Genomic DNA, 23,050 nt, shown 5'->3' with positions numbered 1-23,050 from the left:
TAGTTGACCATTATTTGAAATTCCTTTAATGATGATTTTGTCCCCACGTGTGAAATGGATAAAGTGACAAAGTTAAGCTGTAAAGTGACGGAGCATCAATTATTTTCTGCTATTAATTTCGACAAAGCATACAAAATGGTCTTTTCCCCGTTTAATAAACTTTAGAAATACAGTTTAATAAAAGTACAGTACTTTTACCATAAATGGGTATCTGTACAAGCAGAAATAGTGAAAGAGTGGAATGCAATATGCACTCTAAAACACTGTCAATATGAGCCTACGTTTACACTTTTTCAGTAACCTTACAGTTTTGTTCTTTGCTAATCCCTTCTGCAATTAGGAAATACTACAGATTAAGGTTGCACACTGCTTAAACACCCTGATCTAGTTGAGTACTGTCCTTACTAATGAGGTTCATAATGGATAAATCGTCGGAATGAATTCAGAAATACTAAGTTAGGCTGTCAGGCTCTATTTGTGGAACAGATCAGCACATCAAAAACTCTACGAGCCTTCATGTAAAACATGCAGGTACCTGTTCATTCTCATACGAGTGTAATAATACCAGTGGACAATGCGCTTTAGGATATGTTCTCCAGGATCAGCATATTTACAAACGCTTGTTTCTAAGAGGCTTACAATTAGTCTAATATTCTCTGGTGCTAAGCACGAACGAAAACCCCGAACATACGCTGGTACTCCAGAACAGACATGGCCTAATCTGCTCTAGAGGGATTCCCCGTTTCTCTCTTTCTCTCCCCGTTTCTACTAATCCACGCCACTCTAGAAGAGGGGGGCAGACTGTCTTGGGTCGTCTGGCATCACACTGATGGAATCCTCTGCCTTCCCACACAGCATACACAACATCGTGTATTCCTGGGACAGATCAGATGACAAAGCATTTAGTGCAAGCCTAAACTGTGAATAAATAAAGGTGCAATGCGCTGTTTGCTCCTTGGTTTTCTTTTCGTATAATATCTGACGGCAATGTGTTTTAACCCGTGTGCTCATGATTGTCCTTTTAAAGGAAAATCTGTGTGGTGACAGTAGTCTCAGCAAGGCCATTACCTGATAATCATCCACCACAGAAAAGGTGTATCCATGTCGGGCTATGACGTGATCACAGTTCTTGCACTTGTCTGTGGGAAAGTTAAATGTGACTTGAGATCTTTTTTTCCACCCAGAGATATCCTGTATGATTTCAAGGTTTATCCATTCTCATTTATTTTTACTAAAATAACTTACGGAGATAAGTGACGATCTCCTCCTCATCTTCATCCACCATGGTTTTGTTGCTGATGAGCACAAAATCTCGTTGCTGACAGTTGGCACAGGCCAGGAAGTTCATTAGATATGATCCATCATCTAGACAGGTGTTTCCCTGTAAACAATAAAATTAGATTATAGAGCTGGAAAAGATTTACAAACACAAACTGCTCAGAAAGCCAAATCCATAGGTGGGCCAGAATTACAAAACTAGTGATTTAGAGATAAATGTACTTAACATTAATCCATAAATAATTAAGTAACATTAATCCATAAATATAGCAACATCTATTATTATAAGGCCACTTAAAGTAAATATAGCGTCACTCGCGCTCACGTGCAGCATAGTCACGTGATAACGAGCCCACTGGTTAATGATGCACGTGACTGGTCGATTGCGCCCTAATCAACAGCTGAACTCACGCTTGGCCAAACATTTACTTTTAAAGCCATAATTCACATACATATATTTCAGGGCGAACACAAAGAACCACACAACCGTAAAACATTCGTATCGCTCACGCCTAACGGAGCACGAGTCGTATGGTAGTATAATATATATATATATATATATATATATATATCTGACTGAAGCCTCATTTACATGTAAGTATGTCCAAACATAGCAAGTAAATGGTGGCTGGGCTATATAACAACACAAATAAGTTACTGCAGGAAACCATTTAATTAAATTATGGTATTAGAAAGGTCGGACCTATCGCCAGTCGGGAAGTATTATTAACCTACCCTGTCAGGGTATTCTTTCTGCACACAACCGGCGCACATTGTGAGTTAAGACACTAAAAAAGACTAAAGAACAATACAGATATAAAGTAGCTGGATGTTGTTTCGTTCGAGCCTCTTCCGGATGCTCCTCTTCTTCTTCTTTGCTCAGAATTAGTTGATCTTGCAAGTTTTAGCGCCACCAAGTGGTTAGAACAAATACTTTCGATGAAATACATTATCAAAGACACATTGGATGATGTCCTTAAACATATTAAATAATACACTAGGTGAGCATAATGTCTGCAACTTTGCTGATAATTAACAGAAACGTTTGTTTATGCTGGTCTGAGGGTAAATTACAATATATATTATGGTATATATTATGGTTGACAGTGAACCTGAATGAATGTGGAGGTAACTTCAGCACATAATTTTAATTTTTCACAAGATAATGTTAAGATACTCACATAGGCTCTTTGTTTTCATAAAAGAAACCTAAACCTCACAACTTTACAAGCTCTTCACAAGGGTCATCAGGTTGGCACCTGTCTTTATTATTGTTTCACTAAACTGACCCCTCCAGAGGGATCGACAGTGAGGTCTGGTGTGCCAATCCCGTCTCCTTCCAAGCTCACTTTTAAAACAAGATCTCTTTAGATGTAAACATTGGCCTTGGAGTCTAAGGCTGTTCACAGCCCCACTGACGGTGTACTTTATATGCTATAGACTACACCATCAGCATAGAATGAATTCATCTTCACATAAAGTGTCCCCTGTGCAACCAGCCATATGTGATCAGGGATGTTGGTTAGCTAGATCCATCTACAACAGCCATTGTAGTGTAAATGGAGTGTAATTTAATGTAAATTATCACTATATTTGTGCACTTTTCTATCCTTTTCTCCAGGAAACACCAGCTCTGGAATTTGCAGTAACTGATCTGTTAATGTGATTCATGTATTGTGTATACACATTTGAAACTTTTGTTAAAGTTGTGTGAAGACATGAGCTTTCAATACATGTTTTTAAGGGTAATGTGTCCATGTTTTGAGGAAGAGGTCAAACTCAACACTGAAACATGAAATGCAAAAAGAAGAACATGCAGAAATGTCACATCTGCTTTCATCCATTCGAGAGAGTGGTGAGTTAAACACTCAAAAGAGAGAGGTGGGTTGAGCACTCAAAAGAGAGAGGTGGGTTGAGCACTCAAAAGAGAGAGGTGGGTTAAGCACTCAAAAGAGAGAGGTGGGTTAAGCACTCAAAAGAGAGAGGTGGGTTAAACACTAATTTTTTTATTATTATGTGTGTTAAGCACTCACAAAATTGTAAAATTGAATTTACTCTAAGTGATGGCTCATCTGTGACATTTTTTTTAACTAAATGTTTCCTAGCTTCGTTATTTGTGGTTTATCCTTTGAGAAGCTCTTCCCTCCACATTTCTAACTTGTCCTCCTGTCTCCCTCTCCATTTCTGACCGGGTCCTCCTGTCTCCCTCTCCATTTCTGACCGGGTCCTCCTGTCTCCCTCTCCATTTCTGACCGGGTCCTCCTGTCTCCCTCTCCATTTCTGACCGGGTCCTCCTGTCTCCCTCTCCATTTCTGACCGGGTCCTCCTGTCTCCCTCTCCATTTCTGACCGGGTCCTCCTGTCTCCCTCTCCATTTCTGACCGGGTCCTCCTGTCTCCCTCTCCATTTCTGACCGGGTCCTCCTGTCTCCCTCTCCATTTCTGACCGGGTCCTCCTGTCTCCCTCTCCATTTCTGACCGGGTCCTCCTGTCTCCCTCTCCATTTCTGACCGGGTCCTCCTGTCTCCCTCTCAATTTCTGACCGGGTCCTCCTGTCTCCCTCTCCATTTCTGACCGGGTCCTCCTGTCTCCCTCTCCATTTCTGACCGGGTCCTCCTGTCTCCCTCTCCATTTCTGACCGGGTCCTCCTGTCTCCCTCTCCATTTCTGACCGGGTCCTCCTGTCTCCCTCTCCATTTCTAACTTGTCCTCCTGTCTCCCTCTCCATTTCTTGTACCACTGTAGCTCTGGGAAAGATATCAGATCAAAAATATTGGAAGTTAAAAGGATATACATTGTAAAAATATACAAATCTCCCCGGTTCAGTCTGGTAACCTAAACGTTTCCATTCATTTTCTTTTCCTTCTGAGCAGCAGATGAATAAGCACATGGATAGTCATTTTCACCATGAAGTGATGGAGAGACTTAAAGGCGGGTAGGTTTGCAGCATCAGGCACCCTCCTGTGGTGTATATCTCTCTTACGTTCATTATTTTGTCATAATATAGAACATCACAAATAAAGAAAAATATTACCACCATATGTGGAATGTAGAAAAGAGAAATTCAGTATCTACATAGAAAACACACGGTAAGATATACTCGTGTGGGGTGTGGGTACTTGGGCTCGAGCTGTAGGTGAGACACATTTCCACCACTGGGCACTTTATTAACCTGGATTACCTTTAGGACAGACATGGGATTACAGTGGATTATAATGATGCTGATGTCAATGCCATTTGAGATGGCAAGAGAGGCTTAATTTAAAGAACGTCTTTATACATTATGTAGCCAGCAGATAATGATGGTGGAGGTTTTTTAGAGCCAAACAACTCAAAATGGTATTATTATATGCTAGTAGGATTATTTAGAATGATTAATTATGACAGTTCTGCTAAACCGTGTGGAATCCAAAAGATTTTATTTCAGTTGCTCCCTCTGATCCAAAGTGATCTACAGATCTATGTCTATATTACAGATCAGTGCAGAGCCCTGCTGGTGACAAACTAAGGCATGTTCACAGCTTAAGGTGTGGGAGCGAGATACTATAGCATGGAGATAAGAGAGGGAACAACTTGATGAATAATGTAAACTAGATCCACGTGTAGTAAAGGCAACATAGCCATGTGGAAAATGTTTTAAAATTTGTTAATTTTGGAATAAATTATGCTGATATATTAGTCACTTGCGATTGAGTTATTCTAAGGAAGAGACGCTTTAATACGCACACTGAAAACACACGGGCCCCACATGCAGATAGTATGCTGACTTTGAAGAAACATGAAACATGGATCGCTACTCGTGCATGCTGCTGTAAGCCAAGTGATTTTATGGGACAAGCCATCGATGCATCTATTGTTGTGGATGTCGTTAGATTTGAACTTGTCATAATCTATGTGTCTGATGTAGTTAGGCCCTTCATCAAAGTACCGCCTGCAGTTCAATTGCCTGCGTTGTGGTTAATGTGTGGATCTGGTGATCAGATTTGCCTCCCCGGTCACTCATTACGCCCCTCTCCCTTGTGTGCTCAATTTTTGTAACTCCTAATGTGCCTTTTACCGAGAGGGAAAAAAATGAACAAAAACTGTCTGTGCAGTGAAAGGTTTTTTCAAATGTAGAACTGTTGGGCTTTGGATTTGTATTGTTTAAAATGATATTTTTACGTCTGTTGTCCACAAACATTTCGTAAACTTGGACAGTATTGTGTTCTTTCCATTGTTAGAAAGCAAAGGAAAAGAAAGAAGCAGAAAATGATGAGTGCGAAGGTCACACCCGAGTCTCAGGAGGCCTTTCAGCAGAAATGGCAGATGATGAATATGAAATGGAGAACAGTTACCAAACGTCCGTCCAACTTGCGAAACAGGCTGCAAGGTAACTAGACGACAACTTGTGATAGAGCCGCAACCCGCAGTCAAGTTAATTTCCACAACGACAAGAAAGAATTGAGAAAAAGTCCTAAAAACATCAACTCAGGAGTGTGTATTGTGTAGTCTGAGACCAAAGAACTTTTGCTGATCGTGCGCCATTTCATGTTTTACAGGCAACAGTACATTTCCTTACAGGAGCTGTGGACTGACCAACCCGCCCTGTCAAGGGGGCGTCGACTTTCCCTTTTGGCAGGAGAACGACTCGCACCAGAGCCCATCGGCATCCGGGCAGCAGACAAAAACAAGAACGTTGATGCAAAAAAAGGATCAAAATAGATTCGATGCAGGTTCTTCAAGTTCCTCCCGTGTGAGGAGACGGCGTCTGAGCCAGGTTTCACTGAAGCATGAACGAATCATATCAGCTTGTGGAAGACCTTCCACCGATGAACCCAGGGCGTCTGAGTTGGAGCAGGGTGTCCATAAGTCTCTGGCTGAAGCGGCTCATCCTGTTGACTCTTCGGCAGGTTCAGATGGGTGCGCTGTAGAGGGTGTTGGGAAAAGGAACAGCTCGGCAGCGGATTCCAAGTCCACACCTGCAAACCCCAATAGATTACAAAAAAGCCAGCATGACCACCCCAACGAAACACTATTCGAAAAAACCCTCCCTGCACAGCCCGTGGCTCTTTGTTTGTCTGCAAAGTGCCAAAGGCCATCTTCAGGAAGCCAAGCAGCTGAAGTTTTTTTTAAAAAGAAAATGTCTAAGGCCAAGAAAAGACCATCTCCAGAAACGAAGGCCTCGATCGCCATGAAGAAGCTGGCAACACCCAGTATGGACGTGCAGAAGATGAATGAAAAAGTTGAACAAAAAGACCAAGGACCTCTGCAGACCAAGCAGGCTCTGCCAGCCGAGCCGAGCCGATCTGCAAGCAAAGCAGGAGTCAGAAAACCCAACCTGACCTTGGCCAGAGATGTGCTTGCCTCTCGGAGCAACACGATGGAGGAATCCAACCTACAGAAGCTCATGAGCAGTGAGAGCTCACAGTTGAGGGTGAACTGGGGGAAGATCTGCCAGGAAGCTCCAAAGAGGAATCAAGAAGGTGAGAAGGTCGAGCCCAGGTAAGTCCATTAATAATGTGATGGAACAGTCAATGCAGAGTTAATGCAGTCAATGCAGTAACCAATTCAACAGTTCTAATTGAAACAAAGTTTATGGTTGTACATGTTTCAAATCTCTGATCAATTTGAAGGTTTGGGACCGGTCTTCTCAGTGCCTTAGCATCTGAGCCACAGAAAGGTGCTGTTAAAGCAGTGGAAAAAGACCTTACCTTAGCTGCAGGGCTCCAGTGGGAATTCACCAGCTCTCACACTGCAGAGTCCCAGACAGTGCAGATGATCCCCATGGGTGAAGACCCCTGCAGAGCACAGTCAGCAGACGCCCCTCCACCCCCCGCAGGTCCTGGTACTCAGAACCAAGATGGTGGAACACCAAGTACACACCATGCTTTGCAGCCAAATGACAGTGCTGTCTTGAGAAATGAACAGAGAAGATGTGGAGGCATCAGTGATGTCGGAGGGAAGGAGGTGGAGACATCAAACCGAGTGAGAGAAAACACACAAGATTCACTCATAACGAAACCAGAAAATAATCTTGATGAAGCTTTGGAGACACAAAATGGTGTAATAACACGGGTTAGTTTAGCTAGCATCAAGGCTGAGAGATTGGACAAAACCATACAGCAGTTCCAGAGAAGTTATGACTACAAAAGATCTGGAGCCAAGAAACCAGAGAAAAAACATGTATGACAAAAACTCTGGAATAAATGACATGGGATAAGACCTTATTATTTTAAAGTTGAATGATGTATTTCCCTTTACAGATTACACCTCCAAACATGAAAGTGCCCACATACGGTGAGTGAAACTTACTGTTAAAATTCGTTTTTCAGTTTTAGTAAAAGAACTCTGAGAAGGAAGTTGGCAAACAGATATAAATTAGAGGACCCTGTCCCTGTACACTGATGTTAACATCTGTTAAAGCATTTTATGAACTGTTCTGCACAGAAGCGTATATCTGTGTGTACACTTTTTTCAGAACATGTAAGTGAATTGTTGGCGGTGTCTCTGAGAGAGAAGCATTTGAGCGGCTCTCTGAAGAACACGGACGGCCGCCTGCTTCAGGCGCAAGCCGCCTTCTGTGCTGCTTACGTGGGAGCACTGCGCCTACTAGTGGTCAGACAGCAGGTAGGCAGGAGCGTGGCTTGCTAATGTTGTGTTAAACATGCTAAATGCTACATTTATATTAGGTTGTTACAGAGATCGCCTCCCTCAGAGAGAAACGCCTAGAGACCCTGCGCAGGTTGCAAAGTAAGCCTACTCTTCGCAGAACTTGTATTCCTGATTATTTTAAACATGGTTTTCCTTCTCTGTGTCACAAGAAGCAAAGTTTACCCTGTGTAAACATCCTTGAACTCTGTATTTATTATCTAAAGATTCCAATGTTTGCAAACCCTGCAGTGGCTTTTCTCCTAACCGTGTCATTATAGAGACCCACCAGAGGGTGCCACATACCTCTACAGACCAACCATCATCACTGCTGAATCATTCTGCTGAATCATCTCGGAGAGGGAGTGGCCTGTAAACCCCGCCCCTGCACTGTGCCAGTTGTAGACCTCCGTCTCCGCCTCTTAAGGGGCGTCCGCTGAGCCTCAGAGTGACATCAGCTCCATCACAGAAGCCTGTCACAGGTGCGAGAGTGCACATGGCTTCTTGAAGAAGGCTGCACATGTATGTTATACAGGGACAACTGTTGAAGTGTAGCATTACCCAGCCTCCCCTCACCACAGACACCTACCTCGGCACACGCAGGTCTGTAATCAGCACTGACCAAAATGAAGACGGTTGCAAGACCATGTGATGTAGAACTGCTCGCATGAATACAGTTTTGAGGGCCTCCTCTATGGGGGTGGGGTTTCACTTACAGCCCAGCTGACCAGCCAGGGACGGAGAGGAGATCACAACAGAGAAGTGCTCATAATGATCTACTGGATATCATTATTGCACCGCCACTAGAGAGAACTTCAGAACAACCCAGGATTAGCAATTACATGCTCTCACAAGAGGTTGCTATGACACATCACTTCGCTATACATATAGGTTTATACAGTATCCTGGACACTTTGAACTAAATAGTGTTTAGATAGTGAATGAAATGCCCACAGACAGTTAGTTTATTAGTCAGAGTCATGTTGTCATCTCTCTTGAGATTAAGAAGATGAGCTAATATGAATGTGAAATTTAATTTTGGACTGACTCTGTGCTTTGACGTATGCCTCACCGATCATGTTTAATTATGCACAGTTTATACTTACCATGGAACAAAATGATCATGTGATGTTGATGTCTGTGGTATCGCTGTAGGAAGCTGTTTGGTTCAGCTTTTTGAAAATATGCTCCTGAAATTCCAAGTCAAAGCACAAGTAGGTAGGAGGCCAAGGTACCCGTCTCCATGTTCGCCTCTATCTCATCATGAACCATATGTCACGTCTGCGCAGAGACTGTTGCTCTGTTTCAGAACTTGTATGTATTCATTTGTAGTTAAAATCAGACTTTTTTGCTGGAGTCTCCAGGTTGCACATCTGATTCTTAGAAAGTTATCTACTGAATACTGACAAAAAAAAACCCCAAATCACTGATTAAGTACAACACCACAGTACCATCTTCTAATTCTTTGGTGACCCATTTTGCCCCAAAGGAGCAGTTTTTTTGCGACATTAACATGCCACATGTATTTTCCATGAAAAAGAATAAATATCACAGCAAATAATATACAGTTGCATCTCTTCTGGTTTATTCATACATGTACATGATGTTAGCAAATATTACAATACAATGTTGCAAAACATTATTTGTAAGAATTGTGTAAAAATACCTAAACCAAGTTGTTTGTTGATAAACATTACATTTGTTTAATCCTTTTAAATAAAAAATTTGTTAATTTTTGTAAGCAAAAATATTATTTATGTGTAGAATTAGTTCACTTATTAGTTTCAATAGTAGTGTTTCAGTAGTGACTGCAAAGTCTATGGAGCCACTACTATTGCCCAAAGAAGAAAACCCTAAAGGAAATGCAGCATAATCTGATATTAGCATATACAACACTAATACCACCATTAACATGTTTAGGATGTCGTTGTTGCTTTGTTTGAAGGTCAGTCCAGGTTGATGTGATGATCTGAGTACTTGGCAGTTGAAGCAATGGACCATGAACATAGTACGCTGTGCTTCTGGATCCTTGCCGAGCCAGTATCAGTTTGTAGATGTTGCAGTGTTCTAATAGTGGTTGGTTGGTTAATAACATGCACGGTTATGGTTGTTGGAGAGTAGATGGGCGGTAGGGCCTTGTGAGGAGTATGGGAGTGGCATAGGATATTTCACCATCTTATCCTGTGTTTAAGTATAATTTCACCTGTTAGATCAACTCAAACCCAAAGGAAGTAGTCTCATTCTAGTCTGTTTTTTCCAGGCTCCAGCTCTGAGCAACAATAATGCCATTTGGTATAAAATACATAAACGAATCCAGTCTTATGTGTTCAATATTTCTGGCTCTTGTCCCGAAGGTCGCAAGTGGAAATGTTGACACATACTTTATAGAAAGGTGATGTAGCCATTTTGTCTGCCTATGCGTACAAGGTCAGTTGAAGCCACTGCAAATAAGGCAAAAAGACATTTACAGAGCGGTCTGCAGCAATATATATATTTTTAAGTGTTACGTCTGGTATTGAATGTACCTCAAAGACATTGAGCTTGATAAGGCCGTCTCCATCATTGTCAAATGCTTTGAATGCCCCTGTAAGAGAATATACGTTATTCCTGGAATTTTCTAGAAAAATGGTCAGTCTTATCTGCATTGGAATCCAGAATACTCTTATATAAAGATCCATTTTCAGATGTATCCAGAAGACTCGTAATTAACCATTTCAGTGATTAACTGTTATATCCCAATAAACATTAGGAGACTGTGGAATAAATATGTTAGATTTGCATAAGCCAGAGTTGTTCTTTATCATATTAAATGTAAAATCTCTTTATGTGAAAAATAAACATTTTTTCACAGTGAGCCACCTAATTTTAAAAATGTTTGTAAATCAAATACACACAAGACCAAGTGTCAAATGTGAACTTACTGAACATGCCCTCCAACCGCACTAAACAGCAGATGTAGCTGTCGAAATCCAAATACAAGTGCTCGCTGGCGTAACGCATGGCGATGATGTCATGGAGTTGCGGGTTGAGGTGAAAACCTGCGTCGACACCAGAGAGCGCACGTTTCTGAGCGAACAACGACAACGACTCGCACGTGACACTCGCACGTGACGCTTGGAAGAAGAGCCGTACCTGCGTCAGCAACAGCGTTGCGCATCTCAAAACTGCTGATGGTGTTGGACTTGTCTGTGTCATAGCGAATGAAGATCGACTGTGCACAAAATAAAAGCGTGTCATGCGTATGCTAATTTCTGAAGAGTGGTTGTATATATGTTTTGCTGATTATTATTTATTACATAAATTATACATTGTGATTATTAAAATAGCATATTTAATGCTGAGGGGAGAGGAGAAGTGGTCCGTTCACCCGCCACTGTTTGATTTTGTTCCATAGGTGCTTGAACTCTTGCAGGTTTAGCCGGCCTGTCCCGTCCGTCTTTCATAGTTTGCCAAGTCAAGGTGAAACTTTGCATTATTCATGCTCAACCATTAGCAAATGCAGAAGAAATAACTTATGGTCAAGGATACATCCATGAGTGCTATCATACTTCTGCAGCTATCCAGACTAAAGCCTTCTGTTTTCAGTCCTTTTTCTGATTAGATTAAAAGACAAAAACATAATAAAATAAATAGGAATGTGAACTAGGCAAAAAGGCAAAGAAATAATTCCTAGACAGCAGTTTTCTTTACGTTTGGTCAGCTCTTTGTTGAGGACGCTTTTCAGCTCTTTGGCAGTGATCTGCAAATCCTAAGAGCGCAAGTCACAATTATGGGAGTAAAGGTTAGAGGAGGACTTGCTGTCTAGCAAAAGTGACATGTGCTAGTTGTTTTGGACCTCACATCTCCAGCGATCTGCTGAAAGATGCCCTTGAAATGTTTGTCCTCCTCACTCTCCTCCTCCTCAAAAGGTCTGGGTATCTGAAAGTTCAAAACGATAAGACAGATGTTGCGAATTGTGGCTGTGATGTTGATAACTGTAGCTATGATGTCTGTAATTGTGGTAATGATGTCAAGGATGCATGGATGTGCCAACATGCCAGAAACACAAGAACTATGGCCTCAGACTTATCGTGTCGGCAGTTGACCAGTCTCAATTTGGGAGTGCTTATTCCAGCTAGGGGGCATTGTATTGTTAGGGTTCACACACACATAGTGTGGGAACCCTATTGTAATTGCTGGTATTTTTCTTATTTTTCTTATTCTTTTGCCCATTTTTTGACATAAAATGCATCGTGCAGCCTAGACCGTAATGCCTAGAAAACCCAATCTTGGCAAAAAGGTTCAGTTACCTCCAAGGACCAGATTCCCATACAGGGACCCCAAATTGGCCTGATGGTGGCGCTATAGCAGACCATATTGACTTTTTGTCCATATCTCCTACACCGTAGGTCCTAGAACCAAAATTCCAGTTCCTATGCATTCCTTGACTAAATTCAATAGGACAATTAATATACAACCATTAAGCTCCGCCCACTTAGATTTCGAGTTAATTTGCATAATGTGCAAAATCACACACATCTTTGAGCGCGAACTAGTCCCTGGATTTTTCACATACGTGCACATATGTGGTATCAAAACGTTCAGAAGAGTCTGAACTTTAAAATGTATCCAACAAAAATGCTAATTTCTTCACTACCTAGTCAGTATAAGCCAATCAAATGAGGGGGCGTAAATTCAATAGTAAATTTTGCACATATGGAACTCTAACTTAAGAAAACTTGCATGTAATGAGATGGCACTTCACAGACAGCTTCCGTGTGAGGGTCTGGGGCAGCTCGCAGTGGTTGCCATACCTCACCTGCTAGGGGGCGCTATAACATGCAAAAATTTGCCCCATGCACTCAGATTGGCCGATCCACATGAAACTTGACAGACATCATCTATGGGCCTCTGGAAACCAGGTCCTAAAGCAGACATGCCATACTTCCAAAATGGCTGACGTAATCGGCCAATCAGTGATCGGCACGCGTTTGACAGGCTTACCATTGGTCGATCTGCACGAAACCTCTTGGGTGTGGACAAGTGCACGCCCCCTATGACATAATCCAGCCGGGTGTCGATTGGCCACTGGGGGGCGCTATTGCAAAAAAAGCAAGTGTATCCCCTACATAATTCCACTTGGGAACATGCAATTGGACTCTTTTGATTCCTTGCAGTAGTGCGAACAACTTTCCCATTACATGTCCTATTAAAAAATGCACAGTTTATTTACAGTTAATAATAGTTTGAAATCATCATTTTTCATACTCCTCCTAGGATTTTCATACTATCATGTCAAGCAAAGTCTTATAATACTCTACAGAGTGTGAAATCAAAAAACAATCCAAAGATTTTGAATTTGAGGACACTTATACCTGCTAAATATTTTTTTAATGGACAGCATCGATACATATAATATTCATATTCTTAAAGCTCTTTCATATTTTACCCAATTCTGACCAAAATGCACAAGCCCATTCAGAATCCCATCCTGAACAAATTTGTCAAGTTTCATCTAAATCGGTTATCGTATGGCTCTACAGTGCAGTATTATATACAATGCATAAGAATGCATGTAAAGTCCCTCTGTCACCTTCTCCTTCTCACACGCACGCAAGCTGAAACTCACACTCTCAGTCTCTCTCACACTCTCACCCACATTCCCCCTCCCATCTCTGTGCCCTAAGTAAACATTGCTCTGGCTACCTAGATCTCTCTGTGTCTATTAACCAGGCACACACACATACAGGCACAAGCAGGCCTTCCTATAGCATTCACAATGACACTTCCCTAGCCATACCCACCCATATCTCAGTGACTAACACATGCTTATACAAACTGATATTTGGCTTCTTTTTTGTCTCTCTCTCTCACACAAACACACAGACACACACACCTTTATACCTATATGTATGTATAGTTTCTATGTATACTTATGTATGTATGTATTAGTATATGTTGTCATAGTTTCAGTACATACACTACCACACACACACACACACACACACACACACTTCTACCTAAATGTATGTATAGTTTGTATGCATATCTGTCCAGTCATAACAGTCATGTCAGTCCAGTCATGTCAGTCATTTCAGTCCAGTCATATCAGTCATGTCAGTCCAGTCATGTCAGACATAAGTCATGTCATTCATATCAGTCATGTCATTACAGTCATGCCAGTCATGTCACTCATTCCAGTTATGTCAGTCATATCAGTCATATTACTTTTGTTCATCATGCCAGTGATGTCATTTCAGTCATATCAGTTATGTCAGTCATGCCAGTCATGTCAGTCATGTAATGCCAGGCTTTGCAGACTACATTCATACTTTGAATACACAGGCAGTCATGTTAGGCGTGCAAGGTGTGCAAGGAGTGAATTAACAAAGCATAGTCTCTGGCACCCTCAATCTCTCTCTGTCTGTAATATACAGGCCCAATCATGTATAGACACAATATAGGCCTTCCTATATTGTTCACATAGATGCAGCCCTAGCCAGATGTGCTATTTCTGTGTCTCCCTTTCTGACACACGCAGATGTCATCACACACTATCTGTAGAGCACACACTGGCCAAACCCAAACAGCTTCTTTTCACTTTTAGGTCTAATTCATTACTGTTTTTTCTTCTTCACTGTAAGAATGAAGTAAAATGTTCTGATAGTCTGTCCTCCATGTGCATTTCCTTTTAGTCCAATGATGCAATAATGTTGGTGTAATGACACCGCGTTAGGTCAACGTGTCGGTGCTACTGCAGCCCAGCAATAAACATCCGTGAAAGGAGCCAGAATCTTCCGTGTCGTGGATAAAGGAGGAATACTTATCAACATGCATTACCTTAAGTTTCTTCTTCTCCGTATCCGTCTGTTGAAGAGAAGCAGAATTAAAACAGTGTCCCCTAACAGACAGCAGTCAGTTTAGACTTTGAACACAATTTGAAATGAACTGTGCATTTGCTTCCAATGTCCTCTGTTTATATTTATTATTTCAGCCAAAGGACTCGTTTGTTTGCCTTTGCTGTAGACATAACTCACCAAGCAGGATTCGGCCTCGATAACTGCACCCATCAGCCTGAGAGACAACACACCACAGTAAGCTTCAGCATGTGGACGGCCTGCCTAACCATCCGAAGTTTTGGGTCCGCACAGAACCATCACTAGGGCATCACTAAAGCCACTAGTTCTATTGACATATTTATCAATTTGAGTGATTTCAGTGAAAGATCCGCGCTTGCCTTCAGAGTCCAACTAGACCACTCACTCTGAGGTGCTCTTCTTCTCGGAGAAGACTCTGAGAATGTAGTCGGACTCTTTGTGGGGCTCGAAGGTGGATGGGACGATGACGTATTCTCCAGGGCTCAGACAGAAGCGCTCCGTCACCTCACGCATGTTGATGTAGCTCTTGCAGCGGGCTTTGGATGCCGTGTAGAGGAAGAAGTCTTTGGACAAATGCTGTGTGTTGCCATGCATCTACAGGAGATAGAGATTGTAAATATGTCGTTTTTGTTACTCATAATGCAAAACAAATATTCATTTGAAATTCACTAATTTATTACATTGTAGTTTATTACTTTTTATTATTAGATGAGTTATATTAGCACAATTTGCACAAACAAGTTGTAGGAGATAGAGGTTGTACATTTTTGTGTGCTATTCTGACAACACATGTCCTTACATGTAACTAATAGCTATTACAACAGCAGTAGGCTAATTCATAGCAGGCCCACCAGAGAGTGTATGTGAGAACAGACAACCACTGAGATGCCTCACGCTAGTTCTGATGTCATGAGAAAAGGATCAGTCTTTCTTTTAGTCATACCTCCTTTGGAACCTAAAATATTGATTGAGTAAAAACAGGACAAAATATCAGTTACAGTGGCCCACTATTTAACTGTTTAATGGTTTGACTGGTACAACATTCATTGGGCACATGGAATTCATATGTTACTCATGCTAAATCCACTTAAGCTAAATAATAGATCTGTAGTAGGCATTAAATCACAACCACATTTCAGAATGAGATATTACTAAGAATGTGCAAATGTTCTGTAGAAACACTGTGGTATATCACTAGCATGTGCATTTAAAATTATAATACAGTAAAACTTTAAAAGCTTCTTAGCATAGTCTATGTGGTACTTCATATTAACATGTTACAAAACATGTACATCAAGATATGTTTGTGTACACTATAGAAAATAAGTAGCAATATTTGAAACACCTCAAAACAATGTTTACAAACTCACGCATTTGAGACATGCTAATGCTAATGTTTTCATGCGCGTGAGGAAGGGCAGCCGCACCTCGTAGATGGCGAAGCCGATGGTGTGCAGCACGGCCCCGGAGCTCCTCTCCCTCCTCCTGCCCTTCTGCATGAGGGCCACCACCACCGTGCAGCCCTTCTCTCCTTCCTCCGGCTCGTCGTCGTCTTCCTCGGTGAGGTGCAGCCGGTACTGGGGATTCGTCCAGAACGTGTCTGGGGCGGGACGGGGCAGAGAGAGTGTCAGAGTAGCCCAGAGTGGCCTCTTCCTCCGAGTGACTCGACTTACACACGGTTCTGTTATCGATAGTACTATTACTCGTGTTATATATATTATAGTGTAGCTTGTTGTGAACTTGTTGGTGTTGTTGGTGGGATGGTGTCACGTTGGCCCACCGGGGAAGTTGCGGCAGCCGCCGGCGGAGCAGCCCCTGACCCAGCGGCCCTCGTTGACCGAGACGGTCCACTTGAGCATCTCGTCATCCTGCAGCGCGTCTGGGGTCAGGTTGCAGATCTCCAGCTTGGTGAAGGTGTTCTGGAACTCCTCGAAGCACATCCTGATGGAGGAGCGAGGAGACACCAGCAGCAGAAGGTTCAATGGACACAACGGCATTTTTATTTAGACCAGGTTTTTCTTCACAACACGCACAGTTGTGTCATTGACCCAAATGGTGTGCCATGCAAGTACAGTGTTACACCTGCTTTTGTCTGTTTTAGAGTATAAGAACGTTTGTGCCACGTTTGGGCTGTAGAAACCGAAAAGGCCAAAGCCAGTTGCATGATGGGTCCGAGGACTAACCAGAATTCCCCTTCCTCAACAGGCTCAAGTTTCTGCTTTTCCTGCTCAGAGCTCGCAAGTTTTGTCCATTCGTTAGACCTGCAGGAGGGAGAAGGGGTCCTTCCCCAAGGGTCCCGCAAACGCACCAGGCGGATTCGAGTGTCTGTGCTGTCCTGCTCTTTGCCCTGCCAATGTAATTAGGCAACTATTACCCATGTGAAAAGAACAGGCCCACATGGTACAGGACATTTATTGGAACCCACAAGACCCAAACAGTACCCACATGTGTTCTCCCTACGCGAGCCCATGTGATGCAACTTTTCAGATCATCAGTAGACCTTTCATGATTTAGGTGTGAATGTGCAGAAAGGCCGCATGTGTAAGCCGGGCTTGCCGAGACCGGGACTGAGAGCCCAATAGGTATGATGTACATCGTCTCTTACCTCAATAGGTATGATGTACATTGTCTCTTACCTGCTCAACGGCAGTGATTGAGTAGGCGTGGCCTTTCATCAGACCACTATCAGTTTTGGTCTCGTTAGCACTAGGCACCAAAGCCTAAGAAACAAAGGCCAACAAATGAAACCCACAAGCTGTACTGTAAACTCAAAACACTAAAAGATTTTAACACAGAATGTATGTTCTATGAAAATCTTCCTTTTTGGCTTTTAATAAGTTGATGTGGCGGTGCCAGGGTGAAATGCTTGATGCAATCGCAGCATTGATGGTAACAATCCTTATGCTTGAACCATGATGGTAACTGGAAATGCTTTAGTGCAGTAGGCAACACCACAGAGCGCCACACAGGATAAGTCTCACGTCTATAGAGCAGCCCATGAGAGATCCTCTGTCCAAGGCCTTCTTCATGATGTTGTACATCTCTTTGGGGGCGTCTGTGATTTCGTAGAACTCCGTTACCCCCCCGGTGAAGTCCTCCATGGCCTCCAGGGTGTTTCCTCCCTTCAGAGCTTCGTAGGATCCATGCAGTCTGGGCCCGCAAAACAAATCTTTAGCTCCACCACAGACATTCTATGACAAGTCTACTAATGTGACAGTAAATATTTTCATGTACCAGCACGGTCCCAGAATAAGGCCCAAAATCTGTTAAACTCACTTGGCGTAGGCCTTCTCCAGAAGAGCGCTCCAGAACTCGTTCTTATGGACCGAGTGAGTGAACACCAAGCGCTTGTTGCACGTGGGAAGTCGATCGTCCACAATGACGTCCACCCACTCGCCGTAGCGCCAGAACTGCGAGAAAAAAAAGGCAGGAAGAGATTCGGTCAAAAATTGCTCATCTGTAAGTTACAATTCGTCAAACGCTGTAGGGAAAATGCATCACGAATCCTTCATACCTGGAAGTGGAAAATGCCTGCATAGTTCTCTTTGAAGCTCTGGTCCGGAGGAACGACTCGGTACAGGAGGGTTTCATTCAGAGTCAGACAAGCAATGGCGGCCAGCAGCCAGCAATCTCCTGCAGAAGTTCGTGTGGAATTTGAAATCGGAAATTTGATGAGCACGCACTATGCACTGATACAAACACAACACACAAATCAGTTTAAGTATAATGCATGTGTGCAAGTAAATCAGCTAAAAATATAGTGCATTTGGTGCTAGGCAATGCAAGGCAACTTTATTTATATAGGCACCTTTCCTACACACAATTCAAAGTGCTGTCTAGTTTATGTTACATCATCAAAGGCATAGGTGACATTTGAAGTGGACCCCCATATAGAACAGAGTGACAAAGAAAGGTGGCCACTCCTTTGATCTCAGAAAACACTGCAGCACGATTGATGCATGCAGAAGATTAAAAACCTGCTTTACTTTTACCCATGAATCAGGTTCAATGTACCGGTGCCTTTAATATTATACACGTGATTTTGCTACAGCAACTGTGCATGACTCCAATGCCTTGAACAGGGTGCGGAAAGCAGATCTGATTTAAAGCCCATGTGTGGTCCAATGTTGCTGGCATGTGAAACACAATATCTACCCAACATAACTTGTCTCACTGATGTTGCCCTGATTGAGACTTAGATGATTTCTGCAGGTCAGGGGTTGGTTATAAGAGCTATTTTTTGCCTGATGCCTTTTAAATGTGTGTGAATGGGGTCTGGAGGGTTCCTGCCCGTCAGCAAACGTTCCACGAGCCGGTGGCGTGGGTACCAGGTTACAGGCTCCTCCTCCCATCCTCAACAACGTCTTTCGCACGCACTTGGCCGGGACCTCCTGCCTTGTGCTGCCTCGTGATGTCACTGGGTCCCATGGTGGTAGTAGCTGGTCACATAGCTCCGGCGTGCCACATGACACCGGGTTTTGTGACACCCTGCAGTGGGGGGTTCCGCGCCCTTCTCTCTCACCCCACCTGGGTTCAGGAAGAACTGTACGGCTTCAGCTGTGCACGCCGGTCAAGTTCAGGGCTTTGGACAAGAGTGGCCAAGCCCCGCCGTCCCGGTCAAGGGTCAGCTCTCATCTGCTTTTTCAAAACTGAGCAGGCAATCGGAGTCCAGCTGAATGGAGTGGCTCCGAAAATGTACGTCACACCCTCCGTTTGGACAGGACCGTGGTGAGAGCTAGTGGAATTTGTGAGGAGATCAACTAAAGCCCCTCACCTGCTCAGCTATAGTCTGTGTGCTGAGCTACCAATGTAGAACACACTGCACAGCGTCACATGTATTACAGCCATGCCAGTTTACTGTGAGCTGCAATTGAATTTCATATGGAGTGGTGTTGAATAAAAGACATATTTGGCAGGGAGATGCACAAAGCACACATCAGCACACAGCACATAATTATGTAATTACTGTCTTTTTCTAATATGAGCTAATAAACATTGACCTCTGAACGTGACACTGTAACATTTTGAAACATCCCTGCAAGTAATAAAGTGATTCTGGTCATCTGTCCTGCTACATCAATTAAAACCCTAAACATGTAAATGTGCCATATTTACTGACAAATTGTATGCATACTCATAATAATGATGAAATAATGAAAGATAATTTCCTATGTGGCAATGACACGCCACCCTGAATTCAGACTGTAGCACTGCACAAGCTCATAATGTGGCTGACAGCTACCTCAGAAATTAATTTAACTGTAGAACTGCTAATGGGGAGTGCAAAGAACCGTGCTGCGATTCAGTTATTCAGTTAAGCTTTAAAGCACATAAAATATTACTTATGTCTCTTCCATAGAAAAGGATATTCAGCGTGTGCAATGAGCTTATATGTATGTCCTCTTTTCTTTACCTACCAAAACCAACTGAGAAAAAATTAAGCAGACTAGGACTAAAATACTCAGTAGGAGAATTAATAAACAGAAAGCGAATGAGCTTGAAGAAGAAGTAGCATACGCCAGACACTAAAGAGTTAATTATGTGTGTAAAAGGACAAGTCCACATAAGTGTGTGCGCATTTGGATGTGTGTGTGTGTGTGCGCAAGGTGTGTGTGGGCTAGGTGCTGCTTTAAGTCCTGAGGGCCATGGCCCAATGCCAACATGTCCCCATCTGAAGACACAGTGACTCGCAAGCTAAATTTATTACTTACCCAAGTCTCCCTGGCAAATGTCAGTCCTGTTAGCTCCTCCAATAATGAACTGGGGATTGTTACAAATTTCCTGGAAGGGAAACAGAAGCATATATCAGCATGCTGGTCTAGGCCGTACCTGCACAGAGCTATGTGTCCCAACATCCATTAAGCAGGTGATCTGGAGGGGTTTAGCAGTGTTTTCCTAATCAAGGATCTCTGGTGAGAATGTGTGAAGCTTATGGAAGACAAAGAAGGTTTTGATGCAAACTATGTGCAACCAGAACCAGTTCTGAAACTGGTCAGAAAACAAAGTCGAAAGCAAAATGTGTTTGCTTCGTCCATTTTCAGCAAAATGCAGCCAATCATTCAGACAAGCAAAATGCTTTTAACAGACAAATAAATAGTGCTCAGCTCCCGTTAGAAACTGCTATGCTTATATAATAAACTCCTAGACCTTTCTAACAGTTTTCTAAGCATACACTTCATATGGTTACACTCAAATGATGACCACATTGGTGAGTTATGGCATTTTATGTGCCTCATACATTGCACTCTGTAGGCTATAGGTCCTTTCTTGAGAGCTGGTTCCTGTCAGTCGATAAACGCCTTCACGACATTGATGGATTGATCCCATGAAGTGTAGAAGCTCATAATCGGGCGGGTCATAATCGACAAAGCCACCGCTGATGCCACCGTGCCAGCTTTGCCACTAAACTTACAAACCACCTGTCAGTCAGTGTGAATTCAACTACTACTGAATATTAAAGACAATGAGCTGAAACACAAAAACTCAGTAGGGAACACCTCAGCCAAATGCAATGCACGTTTGGAATACTAACTCAAATATTCAGTGACTTGAGTCCCTAGAGAGACATCATGAAGCTTATGAAATTAAATGTCTTATGCCCATTATGCATACATTTCAAATAATACAAGGAAAGGTTATGATAGATGATAGCAATGGCCAATCACAGTGAACAATTACTGGGTCTGGAACACTAAGGACTGCCAGACAAAGCCTATATGGGCTCTGGGAGGCCCGGCCAGGCCCGGCAGTGCTGCGATTCTGGGTCTGGGGTGGGGAGTCAGCTGCCTGACACTCTAGATCCTGCTAATCTGCAATTATGTCCTCGCAAACATGCGGCTGGATCACTCCCACCTTCTCTAATGCAGCCTACACACACAGGATGTCTTCACTCGCATCCCTCTTGTTTGTTTAGCATTTTGTCTCGTTTATATAGTAACTGGAGGAGAGTGGGATTTCACTTGTTATCGGGACTGACCAGTGTGGTAAAGTATGGCACTGAGAAAGCTGCTCTCCCTTGACTGGGCGTACAGTCTGCCTTCCAAACACTCCAGCTAAAATTAAATGCAACTGGTCTTAAATCATACAGGCAAAGCCACAGCCACCTGCAGAGGGAGTTTACTTACTGACGGCCGCTTCCACACCAAATTAAGGGGAAACTTCTGATTGTAATAAAGAGATGAATCCTCAGCAGGAAACAAAGGGTCTTTAAACAACACCTTCTTGCGCACATATTTATCCCTGAGCTCCAGGAATTCCTTCAGTCTCTTTTCATCTTTGACAGCTTCGTTGCGGCTTAAGATGGCAGAATAAATGTTTCCTGGGGCCTCGAACAGACTGGCGTCTGGGCTGGCCCCAGGAGCCGCTTCAGTGACCGAGGCGCTTCTCTCTGGAACCTCCTCGTCAGCTTCGTCCTTCTTACTCTCTTTGGTTTTTTTTGTGTTCATTGTGGGCGTCGACATGATAAAGAGGTCAGCTGCACGCAACTAACGTCACGGTTAAGCATAGAAGAAGGAGACAGAGTTGTCTCGAGTGTTTTCTCTCACGCTTTCCCCAGGCCTGGTCTTGAGTTGCTTTATATTCTTGGAGTTACACCCCCTGCCATCACCGTACACCCCACGAGAGAAATGCATGCACACATAAACACTTTGGCTTACATCTCATGCCACACTCGCACACACACTCTCACACACACACACACACACACACACACACATTACAGCACAGCACATGGCATCCTTGTAGTTGATCTATTAATAGGACTCTCTTGGTAGCACATGTGAGTCTCCTTCTCTCCCTTGTTTGGCCAATGGAAGCAAGACTTGAAACCTTTAATTCTCTTGAGTCACATAACCGAGTACGATATCAAATAATAAAAAGTACACAGTTATAATGTTTTGCCTTCCATGGACGAAATGTCTTCCATCTCATCAGCATTCCAAAAGACAAGGCTAGAACTCAAACAAGACCTCCAGCACCAAAGCAAGACCTTATGTCTCTGTCCACACCAAATCACAAGTATATATCAAATATTGTCACTGTGGAATGTACAATGGTGCAAACCTTTCTTGCACCAGTGATTTTGCAGTGCTGTAAAGAGCCAGATCTTTTCAGATGTTAACCAACGCACAGAATTACAGAATGTGCAGAATCACAATGCACAGAGTGTAAAAATGTGTTCCCATGTATTTTCTAATGGCATTTCTTTCTTTCTATTAGGTATGCAACAATTGTCCTCAGAACTTCTTTACCTCTCTCCCACAGTAATGTCGATGAAGTTTCTGGAGAGGTAT

At 42.9% G+C, this 23,050-nt stretch overlaps 3 protein-coding genes across 5 annotated transcripts; 1 reads left to right on the top strand and 2 right to left on the bottom strand.

Annotated features, from left to right (window-relative positions):
• Positions 1 to 2,173, bottom strand: churc1 (churchill domain containing 1). Its single transcript, XM_077017758.1, has 4 exons — positions 2,014 to 2,173; positions 1,246 to 1,381; positions 1,069 to 1,139; positions 1 to 876 (listed from the first exon to the last, which is right to left on the bottom strand). Exons 1-4 carry the CDS (start codon positions 2,050 to 2,052, stop codon positions 784 to 786), a joined length of 339 nt encoding a protein of 112 aa, XP_076873873.1. The 5' UTR covers positions 2,053 to 2,173; the 3' UTR covers positions 1 to 783.
• Positions 1,726 to 9,469, top strand: znf106b (zinc finger protein 106b). Of its 2 annotated transcripts, none has more exons than XM_077017755.1 (10): positions 1,726 to 1,872; positions 3,023 to 3,133; positions 4,149 to 4,210; positions 5,496 to 5,644; positions 5,814 to 6,756; positions 6,888 to 7,239; positions 7,518 to 7,551; positions 7,733 to 7,881; positions 7,954 to 8,004; positions 8,184 to 9,469. In XM_077017755.1, the coding sequence occupies exons 2-9, from the start codon at positions 3,071 to 3,073 to the stop codon at positions 7,981 to 7,983; spliced, it is 1,782 nt and encodes a 593-aa protein (XP_076873870.1). In that variant the 5' UTR covers positions 1,726 to 1,872; positions 3,023 to 3,070; the 3' UTR covers positions 7,984 to 8,004; positions 8,184 to 9,469. The 2 variants fall into 2 exon arrangements, with proteins under 2 accessions (XP_076873870.1, XP_076873869.1); XM_077017754.1 differs by having other exon boundaries at positions 7,944 to 8,004; positions 8,184 to 9,468.
• On the bottom strand, positions 9,466 to 22,461 carry capn3b (calpain 3b). 2 transcript variants are annotated; one of them, XM_077017752.1, is made up of 21 exons: positions 21,884 to 22,461; positions 20,471 to 20,540; positions 18,274 to 18,392; positions 18,036 to 18,169; positions 17,741 to 17,909; positions 17,396 to 17,479; positions 16,943 to 17,106; positions 16,540 to 16,700; positions 16,187 to 16,359; positions 15,703 to 15,714; positions 15,145 to 15,353; positions 14,919 to 14,955; positions 14,722 to 14,748; positions 11,743 to 11,820; positions 11,593 to 11,650; positions 11,431 to 11,495; positions 11,270 to 11,338; positions 11,035 to 11,113; positions 10,824 to 10,940; positions 10,428 to 10,486; positions 9,466 to 10,343 (listed from the first exon to the last, which is right to left on the bottom strand). In XM_077017752.1, the coding sequence occupies exons 1-21, from the start codon at positions 22,217 to 22,219 to the stop codon at positions 10,317 to 10,319; spliced, it is 2,247 nt and encodes a 748-aa protein (XP_076873867.1). In that variant the 5' UTR covers positions 22,220 to 22,461; the 3' UTR covers positions 9,466 to 10,316. The 2 variants fall into 2 exon arrangements, with proteins under 2 accessions (XP_076873867.1, XP_076873868.1); XM_077017753.1 differs by lacking the exons at positions 14,722 to 14,748; positions 14,919 to 14,955; positions 15,145 to 15,353; ... (8 more) ...; positions 20,471 to 20,540; positions 21,884 to 22,461 and adding an exon at positions 12,886 to 12,952.
• Between the last annotated feature and the right edge of the window lie 589 nt (positions 22,462 to 23,050).

This window comes from Brachyhypopomus gauderio, chromosome 9 (assembly GCF_052324685.1).
Source record: "Brachyhypopomus gauderio isolate BG-103 chromosome 9, BGAUD_0.2, whole genome shotgun sequence".
Lineage (NCBI taxonomy): Eukaryota > Metazoa > Chordata > Actinopteri > Gymnotiformes > Hypopomidae > Brachyhypopomus > Brachyhypopomus gauderio.
This window is presented reverse-complemented; position numbering and strand designations above follow the sequence as displayed.